Raw genomic sequence first — 12,935 nt, 5'->3', positions numbered from 1 at the left:
TCCTAAAATGTCATAATTTCCTCCATGGCTTTAGTTTCATGCACAATAGATTTAAATCAACAGATGATGATTAGGCTACTTCTCTGTTTTGAGAAATAATAATAAAATAAAAAAGCCTACACGAAATATGTTATAATTATCAGATTGACAAAACGAATTAAAAAAGTATTTGCGTTGCTGTTCTTTTTTTGTGACGTGCTGTTAAACCGAGCAGCAGAAAACACGTTGTGTTTTTAATGATTTTAAATAAGCACAAGGTTTTCTCTTTATTGTAAGTTTACACAAATAAGAAATACACAATTTACAGTTTCGAATGTTATATTACTTTTATCTGTATGGCAATAAATTAAAGGTAATTTAAGTTGCAAGGTCATCACGCGTATGCTTTTCACAGGCGCATATACACGGATGCAGTGCGGGGCTGCGAGAAATTACATGATTTAACATATTACGAGTTTTTTGGACATTCATTTGTAATCACTGCACTCATATTATCAACTTATTAGTTATTCAGAATATAGACTATAAGCGCAGCGCCCTGCTGACCGCTCAGCTGTCAGTCAATCTTCTGTGCTTTAGATCGACCCTCACAAAGTTTCACATTAAATGATAAGATGTGTGTCCAAAAACAAAAGGCTAAACACTGAATACTACTTAAATGGGACTGCAAGACATTAATGGTCGAATCTGTTTGGAAGGAAACTTAAATTATTCTGTGGAAGAGAAGGACGTTGGTATTAAAAACTTGAGGCAGACGGTGAGACTCTTTCATCTGTTTTCAGACGAAACAACAGGGTCGGGGTAACCGCGGGTAAAACTCCTAATATTTGATGTAACGGGTGTAATAATATTAACGTGTTATATGCGTTGTAGATGCAGGTCGGGACTCAATAGGCGAGAGTAAACTGCGGGTCTAACATCCAAGACCAAAATTCGACTGGATTCCGATAGGTAACAGTTTTTAAATGGCACCGTGCTTTGTGTTTAAGATCTGTCTGCGAAGAGCATTAAAGGTTTCTATTTAACTGCGCGATTTGCGGTGTGACCGGGTCGGGGTCTTTATGTAAAATAGGCCGGTTGTGGAATAAAATTGCTGCTGATGTCGGATAACTGTTCGGGTGTTCTGTCAATCACAGCGGTGCGGATTAACAAACAGGACTGTGCGTGAGTTTGCAACAGCTCTGTAACGCTAAACATGAGCACGAACTTGCACACTACATTAAAACTACAATGAAAGATCCGTATGAAGCTATAAAACTAACGTATTTTTTTAAGAAAATACAGTTTAGATCAAACACAGAAAAGCAATATGCTATAAATATAAGAAAAAGTAAATGACAGCGTGAAAATGATAAAAAAATACATGTTAGTTTACTGTAGCCTATTTTCTACATAAAAAAAAATCATGTACATTTATAATCATCATGGGCGCCCCCTGCCGCCACAGCTGGAAAAAATCCTAGAGGAAACACTGATATATATATTAAATTCAGACAAAGAAAATTCTGTATACAGTGTGTCTGTGTGATCCTTGACTTTGACTCCTAGTGAGTATTATTTGATGCGGCTAAAATTCCACGACAATGTAAAATGCAATTTTAGGTTTCAGACAGAGATGGTGAGAGAGAGAGGATAACAGAGCTTTTAATTCTGCTTCAGTGTTACTTTTTAACTTTTTAACAAGATTGGGACAACATATACATCCAGCAGTGTTCATTTAACTCTGGGGATTTTGCTGCATAAGGACCTCCTGGGGGCTAAGTAAGGGCTGCAAGGGCCATCGTAGGCTTGTTTGTAGGGCCTGTTCTGGCCCAGGTCTGGGCCAGTTATGTGCTATTGTCTGTAATCCAGAACTGGGCCATTGCAGGGCCGTCATTCTTCGTTGTATGTGGGCCAAGGAAAACTGGTTGTGTGGGCCGGAGCTGGGCCGGAACAACATTGCTATGTGGGATCACTTTACATTAAGAATGCTTTGAGTCTTCTCTGTCTGTCAATCAGTTGACGTTGAGTGACGCTTGGGGTTTGACTTAAGGAGCCCAGTTGCCTTTGATCTTAGTTAATTAGAGGCATTAGGTGTGTTAAATGCAGCACCGCAAGAACCAACAGGCGGATGACATAACAGATAAATCACATCTGTAACCGATTTGCCTCATAAATGGGCACACAAAAATGAAAATATAATTAAGAATTTATATTTTTTGAATAGCCAAATCTTCTCTGTTTGTTTACTATTATTAATTCTTATTTGTGAATTTTTGCAGAATTCATACGTTGTTGTCTCTGAAACAAAAGCATATTTTAAGCGACATATTTAAAATTTTACAGAAAATGTCAAATCCATTAGACTGGAATTGCTCAGGTGTATAAGGAGCAGTGAGGAGTTCCCCTGGGTACTGTATGTCAAAAGCAAGGGAACATTTGTAGTCACAAGTGTTGTTCTGCAGTGAACATCGGCTTGTTTAACCTTACTTCCATTGCGGGGTGGCCAGGGCATATCCTCCAGGGTATCGCATTGTCTTTGGCATTAGCAAATGGTGCTTTTATAAAAGACATCTGTAGAGTGGTGGGCTGGATTATTTCGTAGTGGAAATGGTAGTCCAAGTCAGATTCCCACTTTGGTAAACCTTGGATGCCTGTAATTCTCCAGCACTCATCAAAAGCTTATTCAGTGGAGGAATTGCACTACCCAATACTCCTGGGCCCCTTTTGCCCATTTTAATGTGACCTCATGTATGTGGGATCAGTGCTCTGTATCGGCTAATGCTCTAGTGGTAATTTCCACTATTCAAGTTTTCTGATAAGTAAAGTCAGTGTCTTCCTCTAAGACGGAGATTTGCTTTGCCATTTAATCATTTTATAAAACATGAAATAAGAGCATGTGATGTAAACTTTGAAAGTGAAGGTCCCTTTAATCCACTTTCCAATTCTAAGCATCTGTTATAGGAATAGTTCAGCCAAATATTTTATTTAGCCCATATTTAACTCACCCTTAAGCCATCATAGTTGTATAAACATGGTTTGAGTTATTAATTAACATCCTTACTCTGGCTTTTTAATGGCATTGGATAGTGTCCAGTTTTTAAAGCCCATAAAGTGCACCTGTCCATTAAAAAATAACCCTTGTGGTTATTAAATGTCTTAGCAAAACAGTGGGGGGAAAACATATATTTTGAACTTAATATACCGTAGCTGTGTGCACGTTCAGAAAGAGAGTTGAAGTCAGGCAAAAGGCTGACCTCGGATCCAATGTTACAAAAACCAATAACTTTAGGAAACTTAATAATCTTTTATAACATTAAAAAAATTCTCAGTTGATTCATATATTTGATTCATGTCTTGATTTCTCTTTTTTCACAACAGAACTTGCTCCTTTGTGTTTAAAAAAACATAAATCCAGATTAAAAGAGAAATTCCAGAGAATTAATGAAGGAATATCAAAACATGGAAGCTCAACACTTATGAATGAGATCTACACAGAGCTGTACATCACAGAGGGAGGGAGCGGAGAGATCAATAATGAACATGAGGTGAGACAGATTGAGACAACATCCAGAAGATCAGAGACAGAAGAAAAACCAATCAAATGTAATGACATCTTTAAAGCTTTACCTGGACAAGACAAACACATCAGAACTGTGCTGACTAAAGGAGTTGCTGGAATTGGAAAAACCGTCTCTGTACAGAAGTTCATACTGGACTGGGCTGAAGGAAAAGCTAATCAGGATCTTCAATTCATATTTCCACTTCCTTTCAGAGAGCTGAATCTCATAAAACAAGAAAATATCAGTCTGATGGATCTTCTTCATCAGTTCTTCACAGATACAAAACAACTGAGATCAACAGACTTTGATGACTACAGTGTTTTGTTTATCTTTGATGGTCTGGATGAGTGTCGACTTCCTCTAGATTTCTCAAACAATCAGAGTTTGTTTGATGTAAGAGACACAGCGCCAGTGGATGTGCTGCTGACAAACCTCATCAAGGGGAATCTGCTTTCATCTGCTCTGATCTGGATAACATCACGACCAGCAGCAGCCAATCAGATTCCTCCTCAGTCTGTTGACCAGATTACAGATGTACGAGGGTTCAATGATCCTCAGAAGGACGAGTATTTCAGGAAGAGAATAAATGATGAGAGTCTGGCTAACAGAATCCTCACACACATCAAATCATCCAGAAGTCTGTACATCATGTGTCACATCCCAGTCTTCTGTTGGATTACAGCCACTGTTCTAGAGAGAATGTTGAGTGAATCAGAGAGTAAAGCAGAGATCCCCAAGACTCTCACACAAATGTTCACACACTTCCTGATCTTTCAGACCAAACTGAAGAGTCAGAAGTATGATAGGAAATGTGAGGTAGATCTTCAGCAGGCTAGAGAGAGTCTTCAGTCACTGGGAAAACTGGCTTATCAACAGCTGGAGAAAGGGAATCTGATCTTCTATGAGGAGGATCTGAGAGAGTCTGGCATTGATGTCAAAGAAGCTTCAGTGTATTCAGGAGTTTGTACTCAGATCTTCAGAGAGGAGTTTGGACTTTACCTGGGGAAGGTTTACAGCTTTGTTCATTTAAGCATTCAGGAGTTTCTAGCTGCTTTATTCAAGTTTCTGTTCCTTTTTCATGACAAAGGAAACAAATCAAAAACGACAGATTTACTGAAGAGTGAAGTGGACAAGGCATTACAGAGTGAAAACGGACACCTGGATCTTTACCTCAGATTTCTTCTGGGTCTCTCACTGGAGTCCAATCAGATGATTTTAGGAGATCTGACACAGACAGGAAGAAGCGCTGACAGCAGACAGGAAATAGTTGAGTACATTAAGATGAAGATCAGAGAGAATCCCTCACCAGAGAAAACCATCAATTTGTTTCACTGTCTGAATGAACTGAATGATCAATCTCTAGTGCAGGAAGTCCAAACATACCTGAACAGAGGAGATGATTTTAGTTTAACTGGAGTCAAACTCTCTCCTGCTCAGTGGTCTGCTCTTGCATTTGTGTTACTGAACACAGAAAAGGATCTGGATGAGTTTCTACTGAAGAAATATGATCGATCAGATGAATGTCTTATGAGACTCCTGCCAGTGATCAAAACATCCAGAAAAGCTGAGTGAGTCATATAACTGCATTTTAATCTCAACACTAAATATTAGTTCAGGATATGTTTACATATGATTACAAACAGTTTTGTTATTTTACACATTTTGATGTTGTAGTTTATGACATAATTAAGTGATAAATGAAGTTATGATCGAGCATTAGCGATGATACCTGCTGTTAACTAGCAGAATTAATAAATATAAACAAGAACAGAAAAAAGAGAAAAGACAAGCAGAAATACAACAGCAACAACTGACGTACAGCCACACTTAGATGGACATCAACTTGAAATAACAGGACACATTTAATCTTTTAAACAAACATCATTACCCTCTTCACTCATTATTTATATTTACATCAAAATAGCTCTTATTTTAAATTAAGGTTTTGAAAAAAACTAGCTAAAGTAAAATAAAGTAGCTCTAATTTATGTTGGTTTTATTGAAAATAAGTTTTTGATAGGAGTGATTCCTTTAGTTAAGCACTTGACCCCTTATTTTCAAGCTATTTCTCAAAGCTCTCGTTTTTCCTGTGTTTTTGAAGCTATTGTGTTTATGGTTTGTAAAATAACATGTGTTTATGTTTTGTGTGTAAAAAAGTTTACTCATCTGTATACTGCTGTTTTCACGGTCCAGAGGCGATTCTAGGGTTAGAGCTTTAGGGGTGCTGAGCACCCAATGAGCTCCACTGCCCCCACCCACCCTTTTTTCACACAAAAACAAAAAGTATGTCTATTGTAAAATAACTTTATAATTTTAACTTTGGTTCAACTAACTCCAAAATCCAGATTTTTTGAGACCTTTCAGGCATAAAAACGGGTCAGGGATGGAAAAGGTGAGAAGGATATTACCCCTCTAGGGGGGTCCGAGGGCATGGTCCCCCGTAAGAAATTTTTTTAAATGACATATTTTTAAGCATCAATCTGATGAATTTTGAGATGCATTTTTTGCCAACCTTGCCACTGACTTGTTTTCTGCCTAGAATGCAATTAATGCTTCTTTAAGCGCTTTTATATTTAAAGTAACAGGAAATGACGAAATTTACATGTATATTTATAGCTGGTCTATTCGCACTGCATTCGTATTACCTGAGGTCTCTGGAACTTTTTACAGAAGGTAAAAGTCACCTAAATTTGTAGTGACATTGTCCATAATGATTACTGACATGGAGCATTCTGATGGGACTAAAATCACTGAGAAGCTCTGATAAAAATTGCTTTACACCTTCCCAGTGGGCACCTTGACGTCAATTTAACATCAATATGACATCAAGATTGATGTCAAAATGACGTCACAAAATAGGTCAAAAATGAAAGTCATTTTGACGTCAAAGTGTCGATGTCAATTTGATGTCAAGATTTTGACCTCTGCTGATGTCATCAGTGTTTAAGTTAATTAGATAATGAAGTCATGATTAAGACATTAATGGGGAACACCTGCTGGATCATTCCGTGTCAAATCAACTTAATTTTGGAAAATTTCCTGTCTCTAATTTTTTATTTTGATGACTTTTCTGGAGAAAGCAACACTAAAATGATGAAAAAGGTAAAAATATGCAATAGATATATAAAAACTGCGTGTATATATACGACTCAATCTTACAGTCCCAAAAAGCAACACTGAAGCACAGTCAAAAGCTGCAATTTTTCACTTTTGCCTTTCTATCATCATCTCTGTTTGAAAACTAAAATTACAACTTGCTTGCAGAATCACATGGACGATAAGTTCAACTTCCACACAACCGCTGCATCTGGCCAACAAAGTCACCATTATGCCGATTAGTGCCTCCCCCAGTTGGGCATATGGGTCTTGAAGCTTAGAGTTAGTGTTCTTTTGTTCATTGTGTTTATAAAACACATGTGTTAGAGCAGAGGAAGATGATATAGGTAAAGTTTTAAACTGTTGATATGTTAAGTGTTGTGATTCAATGATCTCAAACTAAAAAATAATCACTGAATGTAAATTATAATTTTATGTTCTGTCAAACATGTGATACTCCTGTGCTGTAAAAATCCATCTAGCTTTTAGAGTATTTTTTTCACACAAATCTAATCTGTGGTATCAGTCAGATACCCTGAGACATCAACAATCAGCCTATGAAGCTCAACCATGGTGACAATCAATAACAAAGCTTCATGCCGCAATGCATGCTGGGTACCAGGATTGTAGAAAACTCATTGATAACTCCCATCATGCATTGCAACATGACAAAATTGTGCAACTTTCTTACAATTTACTGTCACCATTGTTGAGATTTGTATCAGAAGTCATGAAGTTTCTAGCATTACGTTTTTATTCAAAACACTTTCACATAGTTTGCACACTGTTTACGTAGAGCATCCCTTATTTATGCTTTATCTCCTTATATTTCTTTCATCATTTCATGTCTTAACGTTAGGCAGCATAACATATAAGCATGCAGTATTAGATAACGTGATAAGTTTACTTCTTAAGCAAGCAATGAACAAGTGCTCTTAATAAAACACTGTTGTAATTGCTAAAAGAGTAGAGTCAGATAAGAGAAGGTTAAGGGACAAATGCACAACTAAAGGAAACACTAATCGGGACAATGGTGACTCACTTTATTAACCAGATTTACAGCTGTTGTATTGAAGTTAAACATCTTTCATGTAACTCTACAAGCAAGTTGTAATTTTAGTTTTCAAACAGAGATGATGATAGAAAGGCAAAAGTGAAAGATTACAGCTTTTGACTCTGCTTCAGTGTTACTTTTTAAAACTCTGTAAGATGGAGTCATATACACAAGGAAGTTTTTATATATCTATTGCATTTAATATTTTGACCTTTTTCATCATTTTAGTATTACTTTCTCCAGAAAAGTCATCAAAATAAAAAAATAGAGACAGGAAATTTTCCAAAATTAAGTTGATTTGACACGGAATGATCCAGCAGGTGTTCCCCATTAATGTCTTAATCATGACTTCATTATCTAATTAACTTAAACACTGATGACATCAGCAGAGGTCAAAATCTTGACATCAAATTGACATCGACACTTTGACGTCAAAATGACTTTCATTTTTGACCTATTTTGTGGCGTCATTTTGACATCCATTTTGATGTCATATTGATGTTAAATTGATGTCAAGGTGCCCACTGGGTTGCTTTACATCCGAATAGTACTTTTGATTTATGGTTGATGTAGGGAGGTAGACCGGAGTGGATGAAACAAAACCGCTTGATCTTGTTGTGGCGAAGTCTTCTGTAATGAGCTTGTAAACCGGTTAGATCCAAATGCTGGTTTTATTGAAAAGAAATCCACAATACAGGCAAGGGTCATACACCAGGCAAGCAACAACATCAAAGGCAATCCAAAATCAGTAGTCAATAATCCAGGCGTGGGTCAGGGCAGGCAGAGAACAATCACAAAACACGAAAAACCGGCACAGATCAAAACACAAGGCAGAACAGAGAAACTGGATGAATACGCTCAGAACTGTAGACAAGGCTTACAAGACTTCACAGTGTGAGTGTGAGAATGGTTTAAATAGTCCAGGTGATTACTAACAGGAAACAGGTGTGGTGAGGAACTGGTAGTGCAAGGGATGATGGGTAATGTAGTCCGGATAGTGACAGATGAGAGACACCTGTGTAGGCCAGCAGAGAGAGCCAATCTGGCTCTCATAACACATAAAGGCACAAGTTATCATATAATTAATGTAGAATTTTTTTCCCAGTTCTAGGATGACAAAACAATGATATTTTTTCGTGTTATTACATTTGACACAATCACCACACCAGTAATTTTCATTTTGTAATGGACTAATAATTCTCTGTGAAGGACTGTGTGCAGCTCTAAAACCGAGCATGTACTAGATGGTCTTTTTTAAATTCTTAGCTCGTTTGTACACTATTAATGGAGGATTTTGGAAAATAGAACTAAGCTCAGGATCAGATGACAAAAGATGCCAATGTTTTTTGAAAATAGATCTAATTAAGTAAGATTTGTCTGAATGAGTTGTAATAAAAGTGAACAAATGTTTCTTAACCTTTTTAGTCCTCTTCTTTAATAGTTGAGCATGTGTATTATGAAGAGTAGTATCAAATGCTTCATCAATCCATTCTGCAGGATATCCTCTTTCTAGGAATTTCATTTTCATTGTCGTTGACTTCTCAATAAAATCTGTATCAGAGTGACAAATCCTTCTTAATCTATAGAACTGACTCTTGGGCAAACCGCTCTTTAATGAGGTAGGGTGAAAGCTAGTCGCGAGTAACAATAGCTGCGTTTACATGGACATTTGTAATCCGTTTAAATGATCAATCTGAATAAAAATGCTCCATGTAAACACCTCAATCGGCCTAAAAAGTGCCAATCTGATTAAAAATCTAATCCGCTTAACTACGTTTACATGGACACATTTTGCCTCCATCGGATTAAAATCCTTCCGATTAATAAATCCTATCATAGCGTTTACATGAACACTTAATAATGTGATCGGATTGATGTGCGTGTTTATATGACAGATTTTATATGAAGATGAAGATTTACATCAGATTTGATCATTTGAGATGTGCACATTGCACAAATATAGTTTCACGCTGTTTCAAGATTTGCTTTGTGCCTCACTGATTATAAAGCAGCACCAAAAACACCCATTCACGTGTGCCCAAAAAGACTATTTTACTTCACGCAGTGCTGCAGAGAGACCAATCGCGAGAGCGAGTCCAAACACACGCGTTTGTGGATCAGAGAATAAATCATGGACTGACCGGACAACGCTGTCTTGTATCACTTTATGGGGAATTGGAAGGATAATAGGAACAAGATTAACAAGACAATCACTTCTTGTGACTTCCTTCAACAAAACAAACTCGAGTTATTTGTGTCACATGTCATTACGCCAATTCTACGTCATTGCACGTGTGAATATGCGCCACACTCCCGTCCTCCAGGTGGCGGAAATGCGCATTTCAGGGGGTTTGCCAACCGGCATTAAAAAAAGAAAAGATGGCACATGCGCAGAGCGTCCCAGTTTCAGTTATCCATCCGATCATGTGTATACATGTCCTTTTGAGCGGATTACAAAAGGTATAAACCACTCCTAACAAGCGGATTAGATTTTTAATCAGATTGGCACTTTTTAGTCCGATTGAGGTGTTTACATGGAGCATTTTTATTCAGATTGATCATTTAAACAGATTACAAATGTCCATGTAAACGCAGCTACTTGTTAGGAGTGGTTTATACCTTTTGTTATCCGCTCAAAAGGACATGTATACACTTGATCGGATGGATAACTGAAACTGAGACGCTCTGCACATGTGCTTTCTTCTTTTATTTTTTTAATGGCGGTTGGCAAACCCACTGAAAGGTGCATTTCCGCCACCTACAGGACGGGAGTGTGGAGCATATGCACACATGCAATGACGTAGAATTGGCGTAATGACATGTGAAGCAAATAACTCGAGTTTGTTTTGTTGAAGGAAGTCACAAGAAGTGATTGTTCTGTTAATCTTGTTCTTATTAGAAATAACTCTACATAAGCTGCCATTAGTTCTATAACTTGCAACATCGAGTTAATTTACATCACCAAATGTCGACTGGGGGGACTTAGTGAGCCACAAGCTGCTATTCCGGATTGCAGCTCCGAGTACAAAGGGATGCGTGCACGCGACGCTGCGTTGGTCGGCGACTCGGGGATTCACACAGAGAGTGACTTAACTCAGAGCTTAAATCCTGGACTAGGAGAAATGAGCCTTGCTCGTGTTATTAACCCACTGACTATCATGTAGGCTGATCTGTTGCAATATTTGACTGGCACAATGTTTTGGTTAGAAGCTGCAAATGATTAAAACAGAGGACTGCTGCTGGAAAGATCCGCCACCGACGGATGTACACGGCTCCTCTTGTTGACTGAGTCACTCAGAGCGACGTGAGTGGTTCACTCACAGGACCCGTGTAGGAGCGGGCGGCTCTGTCTGGGATTCACTCACAAGATCATGTTCTTGCGAGGATGAGTGACTGTGTGGCTGCATTAACCGAAGCCTACACATCGCTGATCTTTTAAGTCAATCTGAAACAGGACACGTTCCTCTCACTTCCAAGTCAACAAAGCCTGACATCTTCTAAATGTGGTGTTGATATATTTGTCGTTATGAAACTAAACACACCAAACTTTTAAAATTATGTTATTGATAACGTTACCACGGACATGCAAGTGTTTTAGGAGTTCCTTAGGTCACATGAGCCCTATTTTTGCGAGCAGAGAAGTCACAGAATCGTAGCTGCATGCGTGATCTGAGTTGCTTCCCTGATAGCATAAGCTCCAGAACGGACCTGCTCCGGTTGGCATTAGTATGACATAGCGATTGGGAGATTTTGACCAAGTGAGTCAAGTGAATCACACAACCCGGATCTTACTATCTTACCATATCTGCGCTGCTCACCTGACCAATTGTGAGCTCAAACTGCTTCACTGCAGAAGCTGCCTTGAAGGCTCCATTGAGGGCTTAAACCAGTAACGAGCACTTTGATTGGTCATTTTTGTGAACCAATCAAATTTCTTTCTGCCCTGCGAATATGTTTGAGTAAGGAAAACTCCTATCTGCATTTTGTTCATACTTCATTTTGAGGGTTTTTTATTCTTACTGAACAAATTACAAACAAATAAAGCCTTTTAATAACAGACAAAATAAACAAATGATTTTTATTATACAAAGAAAACAACTTAGAACAAAAAGTAAAATTTTCAAACCCAAGGAAGCACTGATCACAATGACCAAACATTTTCAATAAAACATCAACATCTTAAACTCTGTTATTTTTTAATCAGACAAATGTAGACAGATGACAGAAATAAGAACAGCCTGTTTGTTGATAAGAGAGATTTAGTGTCTTTTGAGTTGTGCAGTGGCTGGAAGTCAGTTGTAGTTCTTGTGTTTCTCTTTCCTTCAGTGATTCTGCTCATTACCAGGTGTTTTCAATAATCAAAAAATAATCACTTAAATGATGACTTAAGTATCCAATTGACTCTAATTATGTTGCATTTACACCAGCCACGGTAGGGGCGTCAAAAACAAGCTATTCACGCTTAGTTGGACACTTGAACATTTGAGTTCACTCGCTTCATCTGCGCGTGAAATTCTAGTCATTAGAGAAATTCACGTGGAAATACGCCTCATGGGAGGGGCTTCTGCGACTCCACGGAGACTCCGCCACTCCGCTCGCTTCCTGTAATCACGTCACTAATACAGCAAGGTCCTGTATTAGTGCGTTTCACGTCTTTGTAAACAAAAGTTTAATGCATTTTAGGAAGGATTGTTCCAGTGCACCTATACACCCTTTGTAGAGGTGGGAGGTGAAACATAAAAACACCCAAAAATTCTCGGGGCAGCCACATATGTCGAAATTTCAGTCAAAACAGTTCTATTTCATCATAAACAATCTGAAAACAGGGCTTTAAGTGTAAAATACCGAACTTGTCCTTTAACACACTGCAGGTGAAATCAATTAATTCAATTAACACAGCGTGATTGACACAGACACAAGTCGGACTCGGCTTGGACTCGACTACAACCCTGGTGTAATGTCCATCAAAATTGACATGGTTAAAATCTCCAGAAATCACATAAAACACGTCAGGGTGCTTTTTTGAAGAGAGACTATGTTTCCATTTATTTCCTCAAATGCTTCACTAGCTTCTGCGCTCGGGGGAATGTAAACAACAATAAACACCGGTGTAAACTCTCACTTGGGGGCATTTGATGGTCATATATTCAACATTTCCAGAGCAGTAAGTGCTAATAATGGAACATTTAGTGCACCAACCTTCGTTGATATACACGTAGATAGGAGTTTTCCTTACTCAAACA

The 12,935-nt window shown here is 38.1% G+C and overlaps 1 protein-coding gene across 2 annotated transcripts in view; it reads left to right on the top strand.

Annotated features, from left to right (window-relative positions):
* LOC141368963 (NLR family CARD domain-containing protein 3-like) overlaps positions 1-12,935 on the top strand; it is a 68,891-nt gene that overhangs the window by 28,513 nt on the left and 27,443 nt on the right. For both annotated transcript variants that reach the window (XM_073873831.1, XM_073873822.1), the window contains one exon: positions 3,361-5,110. In XM_073873831.1, coding sequence (XP_073729932.1) covers positions 3,361-5,110 — 1,750 coding nt within the window. The remainder of the gene's footprint in view (positions 1-3,360; positions 5,111-12,935) is intronic.

Source organism: Misgurnus anguillicaudatus, chromosome 2 (assembly GCF_027580225.2).
Source record: "Misgurnus anguillicaudatus chromosome 2, ASM2758022v2, whole genome shotgun sequence".
Classification (NCBI taxonomy): Eukaryota; Metazoa; Chordata; class Actinopteri; order Cypriniformes; family Cobitidae; genus Misgurnus; species Misgurnus anguillicaudatus.
The sequence above is the reverse complement of the archived record's forward strand: the minus strand, read 5'-3'. Positions and strand labels throughout refer to the sequence as shown.